Below are 27,872 nucleotides of genomic sequence, written 5' to 3' on the forward strand. Positions count from 1 at the left end.
GGGACCTCCACGGAGTACTGAGGATTCCTAGTCTGATCTACTTTCATGAGATCCTCAGACTTCTAGTTCTTGCAGCAATGCTGCGATCTGGAAAAATCCTTTCCAGAGCTGACTTTGAGAGACTTGGGTTTCTGTGCTCACAGTGTTACAGAAAGGAAACAAAACATGAGGGATGCCTAAGGAAATGAACATTAATGGTTACTATTAAGATAATTTTGCTTCAGTTAGAATGAACAAGTCGACAATTATACATGAAAAATTAGCTTTTATTAAAAATGTTTAGTAATAAGCAATGATTTTTCAAAATTTTTTTAACTTACTAAACCTAAACATACAAAGTCAGAAGCAAACAAGAAATTGCTTGGTTAAAATCTTACTGAAGGTTAACTCGTCAGTAGTTCTATTAGATTTCCTGCAAGGCTTGCTTTTAAAGTATCTTATTTATTGTATTATTGGCTTTCCTTCACAGAGATGCCCATCCTCCAGTAGAGATGTGTAGCCATCAACATGGATGATTTGATTCATTTATATAAACAGAAGAAAGAAAAAATAAGTTGCATCCATCTCTCAGTACAAAACCTATTTCTCTATGTTAATGCTTGCACAGAATTTAGAGCTTCATATGCTGGCTGCTGAAGCCTAAGGCAGCTCTTTCACTGGCTGCAGTCTCCACCATACCAGAATGGCCACATACTAATTTCATATTAATTCATGAAAGTATTCTTTGGTCACGAACATCCTGTACCTACCCAGCTTACAGTACACTAGATGTTATTTTTTACCCTTTTAAGTAGCTTGTTTTATCTGTTTTATTCCATGGCATTCAGATTTTTCTCATGCATGTATTTTCCATTCTTGTGTGCATGCACGTGCACAAAGACTGAATTCTTTCTATGCAGATAGAAAAAAAAAGGATGTCCTTTATCTTCTGATAGCTTTCAGATGTCAGACTGCAACAGCTCTAGTCTAAAACAGCCTTTTTTTGGAGGCCCTCGGGATATGCAATTCATCTTTAGGGCACCACATTAACTGAAGTTTTCAGAATACACAAAACAGGAAATTTGTGATCATTTTGTATCATCTATTACACTGTAAAACCACATTATTCAAACTCAAAGTCTTATTTTTGGTGTGAAAAGTTCAAGACTGAGTAGGGGAAAATCTAGCTGCTGAGGATGAAGGTAAGAGTGTCTAGACAATGACACTTTGCTTAAAAGGCACACCAAGAAAAGGCAAGCTAGGTTCCTCTCCTGATGGTTTCAACGTGTTTTATATTTTCTCTTACATATACATATAGATATGAATATGTATGTGTGTATATCTACACATATCAATGTATGCACACACATCTTTTGAGTTTTTGAGAACGAAAGTTCAAGAAGTAGAAATTACTTTAAATAAATAAGAACCATACTAATAGGGGGAAGTTGGTACTGTTATTTTTTCCTGCATTATGATTATAATCTAATGACACAGTGATATGTTTATACCATTTTTTTCCTTACATCATTTCATCGTATAAATGTGAGGCATAAGACTACCAGCTGCATTTTATCTTGCCTAAAGTAATTTTTATGGATCTTCTGTGTTTTTGCATTTTCACATGGAATGGTCATTGCTCTAAGAAGTATGAAGAGAGCTGAGGATAAGGATGTGCTAACAATCACAATTAAGATTTATTTGACTCTGGGGTTTACATGTCAGAGTGTGGTGTGCATGCATGTATATGGCTCAAACCCAAGTACTGGTACCAGCATGGCTGTAGAATGCTGATCCTTGTAAGAACTTCTTGTCTCCATTGGAATAAGCTTTATGACATAACGTATCATTTCCAAAATCGGCACTGTTCAATCTTAATGGTCCACATATGTTGACAATTAATGTTAAGAGGTATGAGATGATTACTAACTTCCAGAAAACATTTAACAGAAGATGCCCATATAGTAGTCACCATGAAAAGTTTAACAGCTGAAGGCTGAATGTAAAGATCTTTTCAGCTGAAAGAAGTCTGACTATCACAATGAAGTTATTTACATACAAGGCAACAATAGTAAAGATTTCAACAGAGAACACAGTAGATTGTTCAGAGAGTGGAACACATTTTCTGCTAAGTCTGAAATACTTCTCACAATGTTTTAAATTCTACCAATAGATATTCCACAACATAAACCAGACAAGAACTTGTAAAAAGCTATTAAGAGATTGGTCCTGCATTTCTGATTCCCCAAAATCTACCAACAGAAGACTATAGGAATTTTGAATGTTTAGCAATCACAGGACAACCCCCTCAGAACACTATTAAATGTTGCTTCTTTTCTATACTTATTAAATATAAGTATTCAATTTATTTTCTTTGGTTTTTAAATTACTATCCTTTGTAGCTATAATGTGAAAACAAACAAACCCCAAAGCACTAATAATTCCCCTCTCCCCTCAAAACAGTGATTAAAAAAACCCCAAATGAACCAAAAAACATATCCAGAAAGTGTAGCTGTTATTTCATTATAAAACTACGGTGCAAAATAGAGGTTTATACTGGTCAGAATTGCAATAGCAATTGGAAGTTTACACTGAAGAAGTGACTGTAAGTATTGCTTCTCCTGAATAACAAAAATTAAAACTGATTAGGCACTTGTTTTCTTGTTTAATGACAGCTGACTCAGTGTGCGTACAAATGACAGAAATACTCTCTCAAAGAATGCTCTGTAGTGTAACAACTGTACTACTCAACTACACCAGTCCCTGATTCAGGAAAGCAGAAAAACATGTGCCTATTACTTACTTTATTCCTAAATCTTACTGCTATGAATGGGCTGGATACATGTTCAAGTGCTGTCCTGAATCGAGATAAATTGGTGTTTTAAAAGATAATACAGTGGTGAGCAGCTTTTCATTATACTACAATACCAATCTTATCTAATTTGACTCTGCTCTCCCCAGTATTATCCTAATACTTCCCAACAGAAAACAGGCATAAAATAAATAGGATAACCAAAGATTACATAATAAATATGCTACTAAGTGGGAGAAAAATACATTGCAATATAAGGCTCGGTAGTGTTGCACAATCAAGAAATCATTCCAGGTGCTCCAAAACACAATTCCCAATGTACAACACCTAGTTACCACTACACACCTGAAAAAAATTGGGAAGTAATAGATTAAACTTCTATTACATTAAACATTTGAAAATGCAAACAAGTGGTAATGTGTTTGCTGCCTTTGCAGAACACCATATGTATGTTCTTGACTGCTCCAATTGTCACTGCTTGTGAAGGAAAATTTAACAGACTGGAGTTTTGAAAACTCTCATAATCGAATTCCTTCTGACTTACAAAGTTACCAGTGTCCACACTGACTCATAGTATTATGTTTGAAAGTAAAACCAACTCAGAAATTTTGCTGCCTCCGTTTCTTTGCATCCATCGCATCTAGGATAGGTTGCCTCTTTGCAGTGTACCTCTGACGAAGCTCCTCAATTTCTCGTTCCATCATAGGGTCCAAAGCCTTTAATCTCATCTGTAATTCTTCTAAACTCAGATTCTTTAACTGTAAAACAACCAAACAAAAAAGAATCCCACAAAACATATTAGAAACTGTTTTCAACAAAAATGAAAAACCACTGCCTTTCATAAGCCTTTGGTTTACAGCTGAAGGGTTTTTACACACTTAAGAGTGTATGTATACTTACATGTAACTGTTGATATAGCCAAAAGACTTAGTGTGCGCCACAGTAAATAACACCATATGAAATCAAACACACATAGTTTTAATTTTAAAAAAAAGCCAACCTTTTCAAACCTTGCAAATAAATTGCAAATAAATCCAGGGCTGGAGTTTAACTCATTAGGCTGAAAAAAGCATGCCACAGAATAGAAATATATATATACACACATACTCATGTATATAAATTACATTGCATAATCAAATACTTCTTACTGAACTTCTGTCTCTTATAGAAGCCTGAAAAATAGAGAGCTGTTGTAAGTAATAGCCTGACAGATATGGGGTACTTTCTGATAAGAATGACAAGGCACCTGTCTTCCCCAACAGACCAATGTCAGAACTAGTCAAAACAAATTGCTAACAGTGTTTAAGTAATACATGAAATAATTTCCTGAATTCATGGTGGGTTACCTTTGACCAAGTTCTTTTCTTTCCAAAGATATTTTCTCAAAATGTTTAATGGTCCATTACATTTCGCTCATTAAAAGTGACTGGTCATACAACATGTAAATGATTTCACTGCCTTGCTGGCTGCTGCCAACAAAGGTTGGAGTCTTGTCAGATACTGGGGCAGGTCAGGCACTACTGCTCCACCTGCTATTGCAGGGAATGATCTGCATTTGAAATGCATTCTTTGTCCGGCCTATGTGGTTTTTTCCTGATGTAATTTAGTGCCTTTCTGTACTTCTCTCTTGTCAGAACTGCCAATGTGCCAATTATTCTTCATCACAGTGAAAAATACCAACAAATTTCAAATAGCACATATAACTTCCTCTTAAGAAAGGGATAATCTTTATTTTGTTTGCAAATATTCTGATATTGCAAACAAGCACGCTACCTAACTCATGGGGAAAAAAAAAGAATTTTCTGAATCAACTACTAATGAGTCAATACTTCATTCATGCATCTAGGGCAGGCTTCCATCAACACAGTCTGATCTGTTTTCCCCAAGGAATGAACTGCTACTTTTGATCTTTATTTTTATCAGCAATTGAGGCATACAAATTAGTAACACATACTGCTACATACAGTCCAAAGCCCAACATTACGGCTTCTACTAACAGACCACATTTTACATAGTAAACAACTTAACGTCATAATACAGAGAGCAGACATATCAGAAATGCATAGCAGAGCATGTGGAAAAGATAAACATTTTCATGCAACATCATCTTAACCATAAGATTCCTAATGAAGAAGAGAATTAAACCCCAGATGTCAAAACACCTTCGAGGACCAAAGATCCCAAGATCTGTATGAGACCTCAGATATGCCCAGCAATGTTGGTCTTACAGAATCACAGAATATGCCAAGTTGGAAGGGACCCACAAGAATCACCCATGTCCAACTCCTGGCCCTGAACAGTACAGCCACAAGAGTCGCATCACATGCCTGGTAACATTGTTCAAACGGTTCTTTAACTCTGTCAGGCTTGGTGCTGTGACCACTTCCCTGGGGAGCTGTTCCAGTGCCAACCTTCCTCTGGGTAAAGAACCTTTTCCTGATATCCAGCCCAAACCTCTCCTGACACAAGTTCAGGCCATTCCCTTGGGTCCTGTCACTGGGCAACACAGAGAAGGGATCAGTGTCTGCCCCTCTTCTTCCCCTCATGAGGAAGTTGTAGACAGCAATGAAATTTCCCCTCAGTCTCCTCCAAGCTGAACAGACCAAGTTCTTCATATGGCTTCCCCTCCAGACCCTTCACCATCTTTGTTGTCCTCCTTCGGACACTTTGTTTGCCCTCCCTTGCTCTCTCCCAAGGATTCTTCTCGTTATGAAGGAAAGAGTTGCCTCCCAAGGCATCAAATATCATCCAGTTTACTGCACTCTTCCCATATGACATATAGAAAAAAGGATGGGGGAAAGGAATTCCACAGTCACCAAGACTTTTGCAGAAAAAGACCTTTTAATTTTTCAGAGAAAGAAAAGATTAAAAACCTGCACTATTCTACTTGATTTTTAGCCCATTGGTATATGTAACTGGCACATGACACACTTTTCAGTGAAGATATTCTCTCAGAGGAGTTAAGTGTCAGAGATTTTAAGTATAATGGGAAGAGATGACAGTGCCGACTCCACTGTTTAACATATCCCACAGCACAGATGAGAGGAGCAATAAACCCACGTGTGACAGGAATAATGTATTTAGCACGTGTGACAGGAATAATGCATTTGGGGCTCCACAGACCAGCAAATGCCTAAGGTAGACACTGAATAATCTTGTGCATCTGTTTTGTGAGAACTGCCAGTGATGAAGTCCCTACCCACTCTTGACCAGTCTGGACAGCCACTTATGCTCTCTCAGTCACCACTGCAGACATCAGGGTTACACTGCACAGAATAGACTCCAATTGATATAATCACGTAATTATTCTGCCCTGAAAAACATTTTTCATAAATCAGCAGAGAAGAATGTGGTGGGTGAGTTTTTATTTAAATTTCAATCAAGAAACAGAGCCAGCGAACAGAATTAACTACTCTTTAAAGATCACAGACAGCTGGGATGAATATTAAAATATAAAAAACCCCGAATTTTTTAAGCCAGAGACTGAGAGTCTCTTGGAATTATCTCAGACATGTCACCCAGGAGATCCAGATAGCCACAGTACTCACCTATATGAACAGCTGATGCTCAGGATATTTAAAGGAAGAAAGTGGCAGAAAATAGAAGAGTTAGGAAGGTCTTGTCTATCTGACATCAGATGAGAAAACCATGTTATCGGCCACAGCTGAATCTGGGAAATATGTGCGTGTGTCTGCGCACATTTATGCCTACTTGGCAAATTTAAAAATATATTTCTTTGACTTCTGTCTGTGCTATAGGTATTACTTCACAAACCCTAAAAGCCTGCAGTAATTCAAACACTGAATGCAACAGCAAATATATCAAATAAGATGTGTAGAAATAACTCAAACAAGATACTTAATTACTCCTATGTAATTTATTGCCCTGCATGATAAATATTTTGGTTCAAATTCTTAAAGCAATAGAGCTCAGCATTCATTTACTTCCACTTGCAAACAGTTTGCAATTTAAACTGCCATAAATAATTCACCAAGTAGCTTGTGGTTGTAACTACTGGGGCTACTGGCATTAATGGGTAAGGAGAGAGGAGCACTCAGCAGTACAAGCTACAGGAATTCAGAAAGGCTTTAAATTGTATTTCAGTAGCTTTTAAAAAGCTTTTAACTATAACAAATAAATCGTTACAATTACAATTGTAATCAGGATAGCATTTGTGTGACAATAATAGATAGTTCAATTTCTGCCACTCCACGTAATGGACTCAATCATGTACTATCAGAGATCAAACACCCACAACCACACAAGAGACAGCAATTAGTGTCAGGATGGGCCACTTCCAAGGCAGAGGTCTTTAGTGAATGGCATTTCTGGTAGCAGTGTTTGCCTTCACTGGGACCCTTTATTTCACCAGGTAATCACACGGGTTTGGGAAAGGAATAGTCCAAACTCCAACTTGTAATGCCACACACAGACACAGCCTTTTAGAGTGAGTACACATACCCCGTTTTCCAGAAGAAAGATTAGCTGTATAAAAAAGCCCACTTTTCTCCTTAGAGGTGTATTTGTCAACACAATCATTAAAGAGAGCTACAGTGTATAAGGGAAGCAAATAAGGAAGTCAAACCACTGCCAGATCCAGATGACATTGAACAATTTCTCCTTGAAGCTGATGTATTCTCAAGACACAGTCGCATGCAAAGAAACCTCACTGAAATTCTCTGCTTTGCTACAGCAAGGGAAATCAACTTTGCCTACGAAGAGACCAGAAAACAGTCATCCTTATGGGACAAGCTTCCAGTGCTGCAAGCTGAGTGCCAGCAGCTCCTGCCTTGACCTTCTCCTCTCCCTGATCAGGGGGAAATCCTGGTAGAAGGCAACCTTTCAAAAAGGAGGTCCATAAACCCAAGTTTCCAGTGGTAGAAGTATCTTTCAGCAGCACCAACCTAAGCTGGGACAAATAGCACAGAATAGAAGCATAACTAACCTTCTGACTGAACTAAAATTTTCAGTTACAATCTTTGGAAAAGGCAACTCAGCCACACACTTGGGAGACCAGTAAGTCTGGAAACTTGGTACACTTTATCTCAAACTTCTAGCAAATGGAACACCAATCCTTTAACTCCTCCTTGCTCATTTTTTTGTAACAGGTTAGAGGCTTTTCCAGGAAACGCCACATGTAGAAGTTAAAAAGGAACAGAACAGATAAGGAATTGTTAGCAAGCTTTTCTTAATGTGACTGTCCTCATTAAGCTGGGATACAGTAAAAATCCCAAAGCTGAGGCAGCTCTGGGCATGAAGTGTTCTAGTTGCCATCAGAGCACTGGCCAGAGCTACAAGTGCTCCACAGACAGGCGTACTGCCCTTGTGTGAAGGTGGTAGGAACCACTGCTAATCAATCTGGGGGTTTACAATAATCCAGCATAATCATGCAAGGTTTGTTGAATACAGTGCAAATTAGCATGTCATCAGAAGAGTATTTCCTGTTGTAGTGGGTTGACCCTGTCTGGATGCCAAGCACACAAAAGCTGGTCTATCACTCCTGCAACTGGACAGGAGAGAGAAGATATAACAAAGATTCATGAGCTTGAGATAAGGTCTGGGAGAGATCACTCACCAAATTCTATCATGGGCCAAACAGAACTGAATTGGGGATATTAATTAAATTTACTTATAACAAAATCAGAGCAGGATAACGAGAAGTCAAATGGATCTTAAAAACAACTTCCCTCCACCCCTCCCTCCTTCCCAGCTCTACCTCCTTCCCCCAGCAGCGGAGGGAGACAAGGAATGGAGGTTATGATCAGTTTATCACATGTTATTTCTGCTGCTGCTCAGGGACAGGAGTCCTTCTCCTGCTCCACTGTGGGGTCCCTCCCATGGGAGACAGTCCTTCATAAACTTCCCCAATGTGAGTCCATCCCATGGGCATCAGTCTGCACAAACTGCTGCAATGTGGGTCACTCTTCCACAAGGTGCAGGCCTTCCAGGACAGGCTGCTCCAGCGTGGGTCACACACAGGGTCACAAGTCCTACCAGGAAACCTGCTCCGGCATGGGCTCCTCTCTCCACAGGCATGCAGGCTCCTGCCAGGAGCCTGCTCCAGCATGGGCCTCCTACAGATTCATGCATCTCTTTCCAGCATCCACCTGCTCCAGTGTGGGCCTTCTCCACAAGCTACAGGTGGATCTCTGCATCCCCATTTACTTCCATAAACTGTAAGGGCACAGTCACCTCACCAGAGGCTGCAAGGGAACCTTAGCTCCAGCGCCTGGAGCTGAACCTCCTCCCTCACTTCTTCTCCACCGACCTTGGTGTCTGCAGAGTTGCTACTCTCACATAGTCTCAACTCTGCTCTTCTCTGGCAACAATTACCACAGCACATTACCTTTCCTTTCCTTCTTAAATATGTTATCACAGAGGTGTTACTACCATTCCTGACTGGCTTGGCCTTGGCCAGCAGCAGGTCCAGAGCTGGCTGCCACTGGCTCTGCTGGACACAGGGGAAGCTTCTGGCAGCTTGTCACAGAAGCCACCCTGCTATCAAAACCTGGCCACACAAACCCAATACATCTATGCAGAAAACATTCTTACTCTGGTCAATACTGGTTCCAGGTGCTTGTTTTTTTCACATGCCTTCAAAAAGTGACACACAAGGAACTCCTTCCTCACATACTGATGCAGTCACCTCCCAGAACCAAACTTCTGCAAGGGAAGTGCAACAAGTTTTACTTTTTTTGTCTTTTGGTCTAACTTCTTGCCTCCCATATGGATGAGGTTCATTTGGATCACTATTTTCACCAAACCGAAGAATAATTACTTCAATACTTACAGTATTTGATACAATAATTACAGTCAATACTACTGCCTGTAGGAGGACTCACACTATCTTACATATTTTGCTTACAACCCTCATTCTGATGAAAATTCCAGCCAAAAGGGGCACATGGAAAATAGGTGTGCATTCTTGTCTACAGACCTGACTTCTGTAGCAACAAGCTCAGAAGGAAAGAGATAAAGTACAATCAAAAATGGACTCTCAGAAGTCATGAAGTCAAAGAGCACAATGTAAATCCTGGCTAGTGGCTTCCCCATGTATCCAGCATAGGAGTCAGCAGGAAGGACATATATCCAAGATACTTGGTGGTGCTTGCAGTCCATGGATTTAGGTGAGGGGGGTCTGGAACTCCATAGCCACATTTGGCCAGCATGTATCTGTAGCCATCCAAACTTTTCAAGGAGCGGAAGCCAAAATTGTGGTGGATGTAGAACACTATAATCTTAATCGATTCTGGACAGCAAGAGAGGTAAATAAAACCTCTATGCCAATTAAGTTTTCAATATGATAAAAGTAGATTTAATTATTAATTCCATAATGCATGAGTTACCATTGCAAACCTCTAGTCTATTGAAGTAAATTATGAAATACTGCTATTTAGCTGGTGCAGTGAAAACAAGCAAATTTATTTTCAGGGTTTAAATCGTTAAGAAAGTAGATATTCAGTCAAGAAGTAATCTGTATCAAGTTTGTTGTATTTACTTGAAAAAACAAATTCCTCCTAGCAACTGCTCAAATGAATCTTACATGCAACGTGCCTATTAGGGGCCTTTGATTAAAAAAATATGGATTGTTAATACTATATTCTGAGTCATCTATTTTCCCATCTGCTAGTAATTCCTACAATATGAATTGTCAACAGAATGGCTAACAACAACTATTGCATCAATGGCAACTGCAAAAGGGGGTTGCCCATAGCACCTTCGAAGATTTAACCAGTGCGTATCTTGGATTGTCTTGTGTGCTAGTGGTCTCAGGTAACAGACACTTTTCTCTCCAGCTGTTCACTTCCCTCTGCTGAGTAGAGTGTTCTTTTCTCTACTGGAATCAGCTCCACTGATGGTTTCAAACTCTTTTTCATTACTGGTATAAAAAGTTAGACTTGAGTCAGAATCCAAAAGGTACAAGGTGGGCCTTTCTGACCAATTTATCTCTACTATGAATTCACATCCAAAATCTGTGAATCCCACTAATAAAAAAGTTGTCACATGTTTGTGTGCAAGGAAATACTCCACAGCTACTGTTGTCTGTTCAGCTGCTCCTGTGCAGCAACAGGAGGAGAACTGCTTTATGTTTGCTTATACAGCAAATCCTGCTGACCCTGTCTAAGCAGTGTCAGGTAAGGACGAGCCATCTCAGGCACCCACTGGCCACACACCAGAGCTCTGACTTGCTGCCATCCCCACTCCTGCAGTCACTATAGTGAGCAAATTGGTCACAAGAAAACAAACTTGGATGGGGAATGGAGGGAGAGCATTTATTTCAGGGTGTCAAAAGAGCAAGAATCCTTGTTTAGTGCACAAAGTTATACAAATATAAAAGGGACCTCATTTACGGTAACAATTTATAGAAGAGAAGGACTGACAACTTAACTGTCAGAAGCCAAAGTTCATTCCACAGGACTGCAGCCATCTTAAGCATCTTGGAGGGTAAAATAAGCATATAAGAGAAAATTAAAGATGGACAAGTTAATCTATTTTTAAAATGTTTTTCTAGGGATAAAACTGTATATAAATTCTCAATTATTAATCCCTATTTTCACTAATAGAATTATCTTTGCTCTAAATTAAAGCTGAATGTAATTTTAGCAACACAAAGCTAAATCTTAGTCACTACCATCAATATTTTTCAGCTCTAGGAGACTTCTCTTAGCTTCATATAAAGTGACATTTCAATAGATATCACCACCAGAAACAAAGTGTACAGAAGGAAAAAGCCCTACCATTCTCTCTTTCCTATGTCATTTACACAGTGTATATTGTTACACTACATGCTAGGGTCTACTGAAGCATGACACTTTAATTTGCTATCACCTTCTCTTTAGAATTTCATCATCCATCATAGACTTTTTAAAAACTACTTTTAGAGTATCACAGGCAAAAATTCACAGTTGGAAATCTCTCAGAGAAAATCTTGGTGGCTTTTTATATACTGTGATTTTCTATACCAGGAATCTCAAGCTTAATTGTACAGTTTGTCCTGAAGAATACTATAAATGTTTACGGATGCTCCCAACAGAGTAAATAAGCTAAAGATTAGGAAACACACTCCATCTGGATACTCACCATGCTGTTTAAACTTCATTGCAAATACATCCACACATTGTTGATGACAAAGTAGCTACCACACGTGATCTAAAAATATGCAGGATTTCCCCCCCAGCCCCTTCTGCTTTTGGAGGAAAAAAAAAAGCATGGGAAGAAAAAACAAACAAAATAACCCCCAAAACATCCTTTTAAATATTACCAAGGAAAGATATGAAGGTTTAAAAGGAAAAGGAATTCTTCAGCTAAAGCTCTTAGTATGGCAAGTAAGTAGCATCAAAAAGTCAGCATTTTATCTATATTAATCTGTAGCTCTCCAGGGCAAGTGCTTCTAAATTATCCTTCATACTGAGCTCAGCTAACAGCAGGTAAATTACAGTGCCCTTGAATTCACCATATCGTATTTCAGCTACTGCAGCTATCATTCAGCTACATAAACCCAAATGTTACTCTTATATCCAAAAGTTTTCTCAAGACATCTGATTCTTCCATGAAAAGAGCATTTTAAAATAGTAAATAATGGTATTTTATTTTTGTAAAATTCTACTGATCTACACATAAATGCAAGCTGTATTAAGAACAAAGATATAAGCTATTAGAGATGAGAAACCATTAAAAAAAACCATTTATTTAAGACACCAAAACATTGTAAAGATAAATTAAAAAATGAAAGATGCTCCTAGTTTTGCTAAAATATTTTGTAAATGCAAAACTATAATGAAAAGTGAAGACATAAGTAACTCAAAGTAGAAGCCCCGAAGTTAAAAAAAAGCTGTATTAAAATCTAAAAATTCATCGAATACACAATGATATAATTTAAAGCTATTTTTCCTCAATAGTCCATTTAAGATTCTTTTTAAAACAGAAAGAAAAATGGAAACTCATTTAATAGTGAGTTAGGACACACAATGCATGCACAGCAATAACTCTCAGATCCAGAAAAGCATTTAACCTGAAGAGCCATGAAAGAGGGTAGAAGAATTTTAAACCTCAAACCTTAGTGTTCTACTGAGGGATAATACAAGTGAATCCTAATCTTCCAAGAAGCATAAAAGGTTGATACTCAAAACTAAACCAACAAAACTAAATATTCCTAACAGGAAAAGTCTGTTGGAAGAGAGACACAGCCCCCAAACCCAAAACGCACACACAAATTTGTATCTTATTTGCTGGGAAACCTTGACTTAGTTATATTCTTTATAAGGAAGAAAATTCAGTTTAGTTTGAAACAGCCAATTCAGAAAAGACCTAGGAAAACAACAGATTATCTTCAGTAAATGGAAAAATGATAGACATACTGTTTGCTGGGGATTATTTCATATAGAAAGCTTTCTGGAAGGCATGTACGAGAGGGGGTGGGTTTCAATGACTACTGACACAAGATAGACAGAAAAAATCCTACAGTCCAAAAACTCAGGGCAATTTATGAGGTTTATTAATCAGTGGGAGAAGGAAAAAAATACAGCAAGGGCAGCAAAAAACTCCCAAGAAAACCGAGACATCAGTTGAAAGAAGCCTGCAAAACATCAGTAATTGTATAATCTGAACTTGCAGCAACTCAATAAAGACTGGTCCAAGCAGAAAGATTTAACTGAAATCTTTGGCAGAGAGAAGAGGAAAACACTGCCTCAGAAAAGCCTGAAGGTTATCACCTGAGAGAGGGACTGGGGGAGGATGACAGCCAAGCACACCTGAGCCTGCTTAAGCACCAACACATAGCCCATGGATGCTGCACACAGGGACTGACTGCAGTGAACTGGGAGGGGAGAATCAATCCTCCAGCCTGAAGCGACCAGCATCTTTGCCAAACAGCATCAAATTTTCTTTTCTATACAACCTTAAAGATCAAAGAGAAGTACTGTTGACTTTTAAAGAATACTTCTCGGTCCACAGTTCCTCAAAAATTCTTTATTCCTTCCTCAAACATGTTCTGGGAATCCTTTTTTCCCTACCAGAACTGCTTGGCTACTATTTAGTTTGATGCGGTTCACAGTTTTCCTGAAAGATCTGTAGCAGCATCATGGCCCATAGCACCCCCGGAAGGGGAAGGGTACTGTTCCACTCCTGCATGGCATTCAGCAGCTTGCCGAATCACAGGGGCTGGAGATTTCACTTGCTGAAGGAAGTTTTAATGTTATGAAAACTGGTAAAAATTGTTTAGGAAACTCTTTTATTGTGCACAAGAACTGAACAGATTTTTAAAAATCTCTTTACAACAAAATGATAGTATATTAAATCTTCCTAATAGTGCCTTCTATTGAAGCCCTATCTATAAATCATACCAATCAGGCACTACAGAGTTTCAGCTGGTTCATTAAAGTAGATTTAGTTTTTCTTTTGGCAAAATGCACCAGCCCCACATTTGGAAAACACATCATAAATAAACAGTATCAAATAATATTTAATGAACCTGATGAAATCCACTGTATGATGGGCTAAATCTAGTGGACATCTACTGGCTCGCCTTCAATCCAGATTAAACTAAATCTAAAATAAGTGAACAAATACAGAAAGGGATATTCTATGAATAACACCACTTAGCTAACAGCTTTTAAATAATATACAGTAATCTCTTGTTTTACAAACATGTAGTAGACCACTCTACTGCAAATAACATACTAAAAAATATCCTGAATATACAGAACAAGATAATCACTGATAATCTCTCATGTCAAAATGCAAGAGTTCTATGTACCAACATAAAACTAAGAGCAACACTAAATTAAGTAGAATAGACCATTCATCTTAATGAACAAGAAATCCAGGGAATCTAGACACTGAATAGTACACTTAGCCATAATCTAAATCTAGTCTCTAAAACACAATCCACCTTGTGAGAAGTGTGATGCCCCCTCTGCATGAATTTAGAAACGACATTTATTCATTAAGATTCAATGATTCAGTGGCATATTCACTTACTCAGTCCAGAACCACCAAAATCATGTGCCAAAAATTTTAGTATTTGTCTATGACTCAATATACTATAAATTTAGTATTTATTTTGTCTATGACTCAAACATCAGTGGAATCAAGCCAACAATTAGCACAGTTCTTTCTTACCTTCAAGAATTATCTCCTAGGAAGGTCTACAGTATTTATCTATTTGCTTTCTCACAGAGAACAAAGCAACACTAGTTTATTTAATTAGGTTTTTCAGATCATAATCTGCAGATATAGTTTTGACTCACTACATGCAAACAGGTACTATACAAGCTTCTGTGCCAATGCCGTTCATGAATCCCCATTCAAATTCAGAGTGCTCGCTATTCCCCTTCCGCACCTCTGGAGTGAATGGTGACAACTACAGAGACCACAACTGAGGAACGGTACAAGCTCTGCAAACCCTTTTGATGGGAACCAAGTCTCAGAAGAATCTTTCTGGCCTCTCTGCTGGTTTTCCAATCCATCTCTTGAATAATTATCTAGGGTTCAATTAAGGGCTCAGTTTTCTAGACTTAAAAATCCATAAAGAAAAAGAAAATAATTACAAAATCTTATCTATTGCATAATGTATCAACAACGAAAAGGTTACACACACTGCACTTGAACATTAGTAATGCTCAATGTTCAAGTGCAGAACATGGGTAATCTTCTATTGTCTGTAACTTCTAGTCTAAATCCCTCTCAAGAAAAACTGTTGGAAATTTAATCCAGGTTTTAGAATTGATTCTGTGTTCACAATCTGGAAACTGAAGTAGAACCAAAGGCCTAATCTATATTATTTCCAAACCTAACTACCAGGGCAGGAAATAACGTGAACTCTCATCCAGCACATTCCTAGACCACATAAAAAGCATAAGGAAAACGTGAGCTAGACAAATGCATTCCTCTAATGAGAGATGTCAGCACTCAAACAAAATCCATGCTCAATGCAGTCAGCTACTATACAGCTCACATGCTCAGCTTTAAATAAAATTATGTTTCACAACTGCACTTTTAGAAATAATTAAAGCCAAAGAAAAAGTTATTTCAATTTGCACTGCATTGTAAAAGCAGTTCACTAGCTCTGACCATCTTCATACCAGTGCCTTCCCACAGTAAAGATAAAAATACATGCCCTCGCAATTTATTTGGAGTGCATCACTGGGGTTTCTGCTTACAGAACATCTATTCCTCAGTCTGAACGGTATCCTACATTCGAAGATACAACACTGAAGAGAGACAAAGCACAAATTTATAGGACTGGTCATGTATTAAGTGTCATTGTTCAGTTTGTAAGAAGAGAAAGCGGATGAATAACTCCCTTATCACTGACAGATCTGATGAATATACATGAGCTTAAACAGATGCAGGGAAACATAGGTTTAGTGTCAAAAGACTGCATATCTGTCCTGGACTTTAAATATTAATTTAGCAACGCACATGGATTTTTTCTTGATCCAGTTATCGCACGTCTGGACGTGCGCACTAGGATTTACTGTCAAAAAAACCCTACTCTCAGAAAGACATGTAAATATACAGCATGCATTCTTGAACTGATGCAAAAGAAATTCCCCTTATGTGGCAGAAGGATGCAGGAATGGAGTGGGGAGGAATCATGAGTATCTTTATAACTTCTACATCCTGTCACAAGCAGAAAACAACACTACCTCAGACAGTTTAAAACCTGGCATTATCATACAGCAGCAGATCATAAGAACCTCAAAAATGTAATTATTTAAAGAATCCCCAGTACTAGTATCATCTGCCCTTGTCCCCCAAAAGAGAGAGATGTATTTTCATTTGGAATTCGAATGATTTTCTGCGTAGATTCTACTCGTGACAGAGAAGTCACTTTTGGCATTAAGCCGCCATGTTCTGAAAAGCTGCCACAGTTTTGAATACAAACTGCCTTGTTGAACTACCCCACATACTGAGTAGTGGACCCACTTTTTCCTTGAAGAAATAAACTGCCAGCTCAGGTTTGGATGGAGGAAAAATTATACTACTTTTTCTGCTTAATGTCTCTGAGACTTGCATTCTTACAGTCTGAAATCAGTGCAATCCAAATCTCGATGTCCCAATATTCTATCACCACAAAAGTTACATTAGCAATTTAAGAATGCTATAGACATGAAGAAGGCAATGTCTTGTTGGGTTTTTTGACATCACTGAAAATGTAAGGTTCTCATTATAATAGTCCTACTTCATCTCACACACACACACCTATGTTCACAAAGTTGAAAATATGAATACTGTATAAACTATGAGAATTCACAATGCTGTAAAATCAAATACATTCGAGAAAATTTTTTAAAAATTATTTTGTTACAGTGAAAGTCAAATTCACTAAAGACTCCATTAAAAAACACAAAATGCAAATAATGACTTCACAATATTTTAAAATCTAAAACATAAGAAGAGGTATTTTAAAGTAGCAACATTATCATGCTGCATACAAAAAAAATGTGTGGAACTGGCCCATCAGTTAATTTTGTAAAATAAGTACCTTTGCTTCCATTTTCATTACTGATTCTGACTTTATACTCTCATTCTTGCCCATTTCAATCTCAAACCACATTCTTCTTTCCTCCATCAGTATCTCTTACTGATTTAAATAGAATCTCAGAGAAATAGCTTATTCTGTGGATTTTTGACATTAATATCTCCAAATATCTTCCATTCTGGGAGTTTGTACTTATGTCATTTTGATGCCTTAAAAGGCCTCCCAGAAACAGAGACTAGACAGGAGTAAGGGAATAAAAGTAGGTATTTATTTGAAAGGCCTTCAAAGGTACCCCCTGGGGACACTGAAGCTATTCTCAAAATGGACCCCAGGTCATGAGTTCTTCACTCTTTTATAGGTTTGGTTCATTTGCATAGCAGGGTTAATTCTCCAATTAAAGGTTCCGTTTTCCCCTCCACTTGCCCCCCTTAGAGGCTCTTCGGTTTATACTTTTGGCCTAGGACAGTCTTGGTGCCCTTGGAAAGCAGGGCCGGAGAGGCTTTGTTATGTCTACGTAGCACGAGAGAGCAGAAATTAACAAGCTACAAGAAACCTCAGAGTCACACACCAAGCAGTACAGAATTTGAAAAATATGAAAGTTAAAACCTAAGGCATCAATTTGATGGTCTGTATTACACAAGGAATCCTAGTAGTTATGAACTAAATGCCTACTAATCTGGTTGGTGATGATGTTAGAATGCCAGTCACATTTACCAGATCCTGGCCATTAGAATAGTAATAGCAAAGGCGTATTTTCAGCAATTTAACAGTTTCTCCTACGTCAACAAATGTATTCTATTTATACTTCCCTAAGCAGAATCACAGTGCATAATAAGCTGCCTAGAAGCAGCAACATTGCAAAACTACAAGGTAAATTAATCACATTGATTTCCTTAATTATGCTGAAAATATTTCACCTCTTTCTCAGCAATATAATATCATGCAACATTCTGAAAGCAATATAATTTGAAAATTAACAGATTTGTTATTTAATGTTGCCGTAACAACCATAGAAAATTGTGTAAGAAAATACCAAGCAATAAAGGATGAAATGCCATAGAAACAGATAAGAATAGAACAAGTTGTGTCAGTTCTAGCCTTAAGGAAAATTTTAGGCACAGAAAAGCTCATGGACAGAATTATGAAAAGGTGGAGAAATAGAAAAGGGCAGTTCATGTTGGAAAATGAAAAACATAGCTGTATGGCATAGTGCCAGTGTTCTCCAGCAGAGATTACATGCAGATTAGTTGAAACCTCTAAGAAAACTGAAGGACATTAGATAAAAATTCAGCACAGATTATGATAGAAACTTGTTTGACTTTTTGGGTTTTTTTTAATCTCTTGCTTATAACAATACTGCTGCAGTGTTGCACAATATAAATAGTCAAAAGCCCTCACAACCTGAATACAGTAATAGCTAAATTACTGCCAGTTTTACATGGTTTTCTAAAATTCCCTCCAGCAGAAGGAACAATTGACTTAGGAAGTTATGAAGGAATTCAAACGTAGAATCTATTTTCCTGTAGGTCAAGCCACTACTGCACTGTATAATGAATGTAAACATGAGATGATATCATTTAATCTCTGCTCCTCACCTTTTCAACGACCTTTCAGAGAAAACATCCTGGAGCCTGAATTCTATTTAACATGGAAGTCATACAGGCTGGATAATATGACGTTCCTACCTATGAGCAAAACATCTTTAACGCATTTATTTCTCCTAAAATAAAAATGTTATACAGATATCTCTGTATCACAGCTAGAGCTGACACACAGACCAGTCAAATGCAGTTTTGTGTACAGTAGAAGAAACAATACATTTACAGCTCTTTGTTTGAAGAATTAACAAAGTCAAAATCAAACCTTTCTCAACTGAAACTCCACTTTGGATGTTATCCACTACCTTATATTGAGAGCATAATCAAGGAAAACCACTTTCTTATTACACCTCTCTTCTTTCAAAGAAGGACAAAAAAATCAGATGGCATCAAAATGGAGCTCAAAGATGATATATTTAGATTTGATACAACAGACATATGGAAACCATTATATAAAGAAAGGAACTGTTGTATAAAATGTTCAGGTGAGATGCAACTTAATGAAAGACAAGAATCTTGGGAGCAACATAAAAAAGGATAGAGACTAAAGAAGCTTCATTCTACACCAAATCTGACCTAATGACAGGACGTAGCCAAACGGGCCAGTCCTGCTGTGTGAAACCCTCAGGCTTCCTTGCATGAGGATCTACCAATTCTGCAACTGTAGGGTGAGCTGGGAGAGAGGTGAGGACAAGGGGGTGTTGGACATTTTTTGAGCATAACAGACTGACTCAGCTCTCTGGCTTTGACTGACACATGGAAGTAACAGAAATGAGCCAGTATTCCCTTCTGCCATGCTTCAATCTTTTCACAGCTCCCATCTCCTGAATAAGCCTGGGGTACACCACCCATCTGTCCCTGGCTCCAAGATACTGAGGCCACAATCAACCTTTCAGCATGCCAAAGACAACAGCTGACTAGGGGCTTCAGGCTACAACCCATCCTTCAGCACAGGTGTCAATCTGGATCCCTCTTCTCAAAGGGGCAAATTAGTAGCCGTAGTATTGAAACTTGGAGCAAATTAACTTCCTTTGAAACCTCCACCTTTGCCAAATTTGGACAATATGACTCAAAAGTTATCAGGATAAACAGCACAATAACATAAATCAGATTTCCTCAAGAAACAGCTGAAAAATAATATACAGCTAGATTGCACAAAAGTAATCTTTGTACAGGGTGATTAAAAATTTGAAACACAAGTATGATTAAATGTTAGCAGAAAGCACATAGTAAGACTAAGTATCCCGTTTTGGGTAGGTATAGGTTGGGAGGGGTAATCACAAAAATCTGTGAGATGACTGTGCTTTTTATGACAAAGTGAATAAAATTGATTTTATACAGCACAACTTCTAAATCATATAAAGTATTTCCCCCAAAGCTCTGGAACAGGATTAGTAGTTTCCTCAAATTCAGTCTGTGTGCAAAACTGTAAACAAGTAATTTAAATACAAGAGCAGGGGATTCTGCAGGGCTGGGGTCAACCAACAGAGCAGCTTTTCTCTTTCTGGTATTCATATCACTTTAGGAGAAACACAATGGAGGTGTATCCTTAGCCCATTTTAGGATTCACCATATATTTAACAGCAAAATAACCATACCAATACCTATACCAAGAAATGGCAAAGCATCTGAAAACCCAACAAGCTGTTAAATGAAAATGTTAATACCAGCAAGCAAAGCTTTTGTACCAGTTATTTCTGGTAGACTTAGAAAACACAATTGTAAACTTTTTTCTTACTTCACGATATTTTTTAAATGCCAAATGCCTATAGTAAATGTTATGTTACAATCATCAGTCATTATCAGTGGACTACACAATAAATGCTTTTGAAAACCTTTTTATGATGTCATCTTACAATATAATCCATTGCAACAGTTTCTTATGTTCTTATATTTCTCCCTTGTTCCAATAGAACAAGAGTCTAGTACCATATTAATTTATTCTCTATATAAATTTGATCTCCCATTTATAAAAAGAATGTGAATTAGGCCCAATTGTGGATGTAGATGGGGACCTACTCAAGTACTGAAGTTACACAACAATTAATTTTAAAGCACAATTTAACTTATCAATTGTAATTCTAAAAAGCCCTCACACCCTTAAAGAGGAGGAGGAAGTATAATCTTTGAAGAAAAAGTTTCCGGTGTCACTTATTTGAATTTTTATGTTGCTTCAGTGTTACTACTGACCTGTTCAACTAACTGCTCAGGCAGCCCTCATTTAATTTGGAAGCATTCAAAATCTTCTCTCTCAGAAAAGCCTCCAGCAACTCGGCATCACATCTTCTTACCAGTGTGCAAAAGCATTGACTTAGCAAAACCACAGTAAATTTAAAAGCAGGATACAAACAGCAGTCTACAACTGTTGTGATAGCACTGATGAAACTGTTACAATCTTAATGCTTCAACAAAAATGTTTTAATTAAAATGTTTCACTGAGGCAGTTGCTATTTTACTTTTTACCATAGATTTTGATTACATTAAAAACAACACAACTAATTAAAATAAAAGCTTAAATAACATTCACAGTTTCATTAGGAGATATTTCACCAGAAAGTGAATGTTTATTGGTAAATTCTCTGTCCAGTGAATTAAAAGGCATCAAGTGGCGCTATCGAATATAAAACACGGGAAAAGAAATCAGCAAGTATTGCAAAGTAAGTTACCAGACAGCCTACTAAAACTCTCCAAATACTGAGATTCTACAGCACTGCAAGAAAAACCTACCTCACCCTTGAAGTAGTTGACACTTTTTAGTGATGAGGACTATACCACTCATCCAGTTTTACTTCATGTTATCCAACATGTAACAATGAGGTCAAAAGGTGTTACTAAAATGACAGGCTACAATTGATTATTACAACCTGAACTGGAAACCAAAGGCAGCAGGGAAAGGGAGGTTTTCACCCACCGTCATCCAGTGCAGTACATAGTCCAGGACCATGTAATGAGTTATCACAGTACTTATCCTGTAAGTCAGATGGCTTTTCCAAAAGCAAAGTCTGAAGTGCAGCCCAATTGTCTTTAGATTCCCTGTATCACATCCTCATGACATATGTGCTAATTTAAGGGATTCAACTAATTTCAGGTGACTGCTTTGAAAATTTCAAAATTAGAACAAGTCTTACACGGTTACTGTTAGTGACAAAGCTCTGACTGAACATGGATCAGTTTAACCTTTAAATATATATAGTCTAAGATATCACTTGTTAACATAAGCCTCCCACAGACTAAAAGTAGAAGCCTTTCTATACTTTAAATGTGAAGTTGCCTGGTATAACTACTCTAGAAGGAAGAAATAGAAAGGAAATTTTGGTACAGAACAGTCAGGAAAAGCTCCATTAACAATTCCTTCAGATAAGAACTTCCTAAAGCACCAGTGTCAGCATGAGCCTGAAATTTACCAAAACCAGTCTTAAGATACTTACCAAACTCCTGACATGTCTCCTGTAGATCTCCCTAAACTGATACAGTCTTGCTGTCTTTACAGCAAAATTCTCTCTTGCCTGCTTTACAAGTAGACATAGCTGCTATTAAGAAAAGTAATAAGAAGCATAATTTTTACACGGTACTTTTATCCTCAAAAATCAACATATGCTTTTATGTACAAATGTAGCAAAAAGTCAATAGCAACCACCACAGCAAGGAGAAAAACTCAAAGAATACATCAAGCATGCAAGACATTACTCATACATAAAAATAAATATTCCATGTTCATGAATGCATTGAGCATAACAATTCTACTTAAATTTCACAAAAGGGTAGTTGAGATCATGGGCTATCCGGCACCAGGTACCATGTGCTTAGATGAGTGTAAGGCGAAACAAAGCATGAAGCTTGATGGCATAATCGCACAACAAAAGTAAAAAAACCCATATGGATAAGACAGGCAGCTTTCACTTAAATACCTATCACTTAATTAATAAACCACCTGCGTACAAAAGTCTTGGAAGCTTCAAAATACCTTTTTCCTTTTTTTTTCTTTTTAAGAATAAAATATTCTTCAAGCTATTTCCCATTACATCAAGCACAAACGTTTCCATTTAACTTCACAAACTGGAATGTGTCTTATTTTAATCTTTCACCTTTGCTCAGTTGAAGAAACTTGTACTGTTGATAATGGGAGACAAAGCAGATCTTACTTAAATTATGATTTATGCTATGTGTTTGTATATTCTCAGGACACAGGATTCCAGATTGATAGCTACTTGGGGTTTTTTTGGGGGTGGTGGTGGTGGTGTTTGTTTTTCTTTATTTTTTTGTTTGTTTGCTTGCTTTGGGGTGTTTTTTAATGTTTTCAAAGTAGTCAGTCCTGCAAAAGCAGTTGGCAGGATCACCAGGCTCCTGACGCAGTAGGATTATTCATCAGGCACTCATTTTGATTTTTAGCTGAAAAGCTCTAGTCTTCATTCCACAAATCATGGTTTGGGAATAGGGGATTCCCATGGCTCTGACACCAACACGCAAATTTGCAACAGGGACTGCATATTCCCAGTTCCAGACCCGGCATGTAGAGCTGCTCGTCCAGCGCCCTGCTGGATGCCAGCACAGAAGTGTCTGTAGGGGATGGACACGTGCAGGGTGGCTGTGAGTGTCACCTCCCCCTGCCCCGGGCTGGAGGAGCCTGGGCAGCTGCTGCAGGTACCACCCACCACAGCAGCTGCTGCACGTGCTGCGGATCACACCAGTGCCACGTGGTATTCCACCACCTTTGCTTGCTTTTTGGGGGAGACTTTACAATTCACAGCTTAGACCACTTGCTTTATTTTCCAAATTGACTGAAGGATTATCAGGTAGTAAGAACACAGCGCAATTGTTTGGCAGCAGGTTCCAAGAAATGAATACTTTTGTGGATCCAATGTTGTCAGGACAAACTGCAAAAATAATTAACACATTTACAGTAGAAAATAAGATTAAGGAACAAAAATACAGACAACAGGGATCAGGATTACTTATGTAGCTGTAAGCATGGGGAATGAAAATCCATGAAAAGAAATAAGGGTATCTTCAGAAAAATAAGCAGCAATCTGACATGAAAGTAATGCCAAACATTATCACATTCCCACAGCTACAACTAAACCAGCCCAACAATACCTTCTTCCTCATCTGAGAATTTAACAAGCCTAAATTCTAGAAGAGATAATGGAATATAAACAGAAGATTAAGAATTATGCCCTCATGCTGAGTCATTTGTCCCAGTTTCCATGCTTGCTGAAATTCTGGTCCTACCTCTAAAGCAAAACAAATGGCAAAAGGAATTGTCCAGCTATTCTGTGTAAAAATTTTTAATTTCCTCAGGAAACAACGCATGGGCATGAAGCTCAGCAACGTGCAAACTGCATTTATACATGGTTGGCCTCTCTTCTAAGACATCTCTCTTCAGTTCCTGGTCACTTTTAGACAGAGTGAAAATATTGATAATCTCGCTGAAAAGCATTTCCAAGTACATTGTAGTCTAAAGAAAACATGTAAAAAACAATCTAGTTCTTTTAATTTCAACTGAATAGTAATACTCAAAATACCAAAGTATAGATATTCTTTGTTTCACCTGAATGCAGCGAGGTAAATTTACGGTATTCCAAATTATGGTATTTGTAGCATGAACCTAATTTTCTTTAGAAAAAAGAACCACCAAAACAAAACACAGCCAAACAATGCAAAACAACAACAGGAAAAAAACCCCCACTCCCCAAACAACTAAACCACAACAACAACAAGAAAGAAAACAATCCCAAAAGAGAATAACCCAAAAAACTGAACTCTCCATAACCCCCAAAAAATCCCCAAGAGCCAAACACCTATCACTTTTGTAAGTCCTACCCTAAATATTATGTACCCCTGTAGCTTTGGACTATTTTAATTTTTGTACAACAAATCTAAGGGATTTCACTTGCATACAGGAAATCGAAGCAGCACACTTTATTTCTTTTCAACTCTTCTCCAAAAGTATACATGGTATGAAAAAACCAGAATGCTAACTGTGGGAGATGGAAGACCAGGGAAGTCTCGCTGGTTAAACCAATGTCCATGGACTCTGCCCTGAACTGGTCAGATCTATAGTTTACAATCCACTCCCACCCCATACAGGGAGAACCACAGGGGCCTCAGGGGAGGTCAGAGGTGCAGAAGCAATGAATATCATAATGGATTCTGCCTCCAGTAAGGTTTGATTACTGTGTACTATGGAGGAAATTTGCTATCACCTTACTACACTAAGTATTTACAGAGCAAGAAATTCAATTCACTGGTACAAAAGTAGTCTATTCTCTTTCAAGTATTATTTCTGATGCTTTGAACCAGTTGCTCAGTACTGTGGCTGTCAGTGGAAGCTCACCCTAATAAAAGACTGCCTCATAGGCTCTCCTACTACCTTCTTTTTTTTTTTTTTTTTAAATCTATGCCATAAAATTATACATCATATATATTTTATTTCCATTCAAATTCAACACTAGGCATGGGAACATATTTCTATGCTACAGGTACTTTAGTAAAAATCTGTGAGCAGTTTGATTTAAAAGCCATGGACAGCAACCTAAAGCAATTTTTGACCATGTAAAATGTTTTATAAATAGTTCCATGTGCGCTGTTCTTCTGGAGTCTCACTAGAGACGAATAATGACCTTGTATTTCATTCTCATTTACTCTGAATTAGCCAAACCTTCTGGTTTTAATTACATACTTAATACACCTGGCATGGTCTAATTACAGAAAACAAAACATCATTTAAACAAAGGATGACCTTGAACTTAGTCTATCAAAATAACAGTTAACTTTAAGTTTTCAGTTTTTAACGAACTGCCAAGACATGCAATAGCAATTTTCCAAATGTGATCATATGGCTTTAGAGCAACAGACTTATTGCATTAGGAAACATCTGTGCACACCCTTTATGGCTTTCCTCATTATTAATGCAAATCCCTCTTAGATTTCAATAGTGCTATAAACAGTTCTATAGGTAAACACCAAATTTGCACTACTGATATATTTAATGTGTTAGACTATACCAGATCTAGATTTGTCAAGCAGCAGCCTGTTGAAGCTGAAGCAACTTTTTTTAGTGGTTTTGTCTGAGTACTGCAACTACTAGCAAAGGGAACATGAAGCTATAGCCATGACAACATGCTGCAAAAGAGGCAACAAAAAGTTCTAATACCAGAAACTTAATTAAATACATCAGGTATTCTACTGCTCAGTGTGGTTACTTATCTGCTTGAAACTGAATATTTGCTTTAATTCCATCTTCAGTTGTGTTGAAGAGTTTCAGTGACAGGTTGGTTTTAGAAGAATGTTTCAATATAATAATGAATGGTCTTCACACAGCTGATAAACGTTTTTTTACTCCTACTTGTGATCAAGAAATGTTAAGAAGCATATTTATTAAAGCATCTGGGATTTAAAGTCAACAGAATGTAATGCCTACACAAAATTCAGTAAGGCCTAAAATTCCTGTAATATAACCAGATTTTATATCATTTTATATTGGTTATCGTTACAGCCCTAGCACTTCCCACCTCAGCATGTCAGAACAACAAATGTGAAGTGCATATGAGGTAAATTATGTCAGTAATAGTATAAGGAAGGACAGGAATTAGAATCTGAGCATGCTCAACAAAGATCTCCCGAACTACTGGCTATTTCACAAAGAGCTGGCATTCAAAGATGTACTCCCTGAATACTGGTCTATGTTCCATATTGCTGACCACAGCATACTTCTGTAACAGAATACTCCAGCACACAAGGGTAGAGAAGTTGGTTATTAGAGATTTTGACAATGTTTCAGCATGGGAACAGATTACTGTCACCACTGACACAGACAACGTTTTTGAACGTACATGACAAGAAAGTTAGTGTTTTGCATGTATATTAGGTCTGAATAGGTAATATTTGTTGAAAAAAATAATTCTTAACAAATTAATAGGTTCAACAAATTCATATAAAAGTATCCTATATAGATAAGCAAATACATTCAGGGTTACCATGAATGTTGACAAACATCCATCGCTTTATTTATTTGGCTGGCAAACGAATAATAACATTGATTGTCTGAAGGAGAAAAGCATCCTAAACTTTTAATACTTCACTGACAGAATTCAATAAATATATTAAAATAAATGAAATAGTAAGAAAAGATTTTACAACATAAACCATATATGTAATAGATTGTGGTTAAATAATTACATATATCACTAATTATTTAACTGAAATGCAATAGCATCCAAACCAAGACTCCAATGCCTAACACAGACACATTCCAAACTGCCCAGGAGGGGATATGATCTAAATGAGATTTGTCACAAAGTAGTACATCTTAGAAAATTAAGATGAGATATATGGGAGTGAGCAGAATTTACACTTCAAATGAGACCTGATGGCAGGACTCTTGTGTTGTATTCCAGCTCTGCTATGAACTCATTGTGAAATCACACACCTTCAGTTTCTCTGTCATCATTCTCCTGATAACAGCATTTATTAACTTTTTTCCATTACAAGACTATAATTAAGGAAGTCCCTGAATAAATACTCAGATCTGAATCCTTCTCACCGTGTTCTCTCAACCAAAAGGTCTCTGTCAGGGCAATGATGTTGCTTTAGCTCTACCACAAAATCCTGTTTTCACAACCGAGGCTATGCCAGATGCACAAACATGGCACCTGCTAACATACCACAAAAATAACGTCATAAATTCAAACAGTATTTCATTCTCTTCAGATCTAGCATGGCTATGCTACTTTGAAGTGAAAATAATCCTGTCCATCAAACAATGCTAGTGACATAAACAACCTGGAGCAAATAGGCATGTTACATTAGCAAAGGGGAATAAAATCAATATCAGCAGTTAAAAAAGGTAATCTGGTAAAAAAGCCTTGAGACTATGCAGGGCAAAATGCTCTATACCTGAGTTCTCACAAACTCTGAAATTAATGGGGACAAATAGTTAAAATACAGTTTAACTGCAAATTGAAAACCATGATAGTTTTTCCTGAAGATTATTTCCCTA

At 37.6% G+C, this 27,872-nt stretch overlaps 1 protein-coding gene across 1 annotated transcript in view; it reads right to left on the reverse strand.

Annotated features, from left to right (window-relative positions):
• Positions 1-352: 352 nt before the first annotated feature.
• STK3 (serine/threonine kinase 3) overlaps positions 353-27,872 on the reverse strand; it is a 130,964-nt gene continuing 103,444 nt past the window's right edge. Inside the window, exon 11 of the mRNA XM_082296100.1 lies at positions 353-3,549. Within this exon, the coding sequence (XP_082152226.1) occupies positions 3,391-3,549 (159 nt within the window). The 3' untranslated portion in view covers positions 353-3,390. The remainder of the gene's footprint in view (positions 3,550-27,872) is intronic.

The sequence above is a fragment of the Coloeus monedula genome (genome assembly GCF_965178545.1).
Source record: "Coloeus monedula genome assembly, chromosome: 1".
Lineage (NCBI taxonomy): Eukaryota > Metazoa > Chordata > Aves > Passeriformes > Corvidae > Coloeus > Coloeus monedula.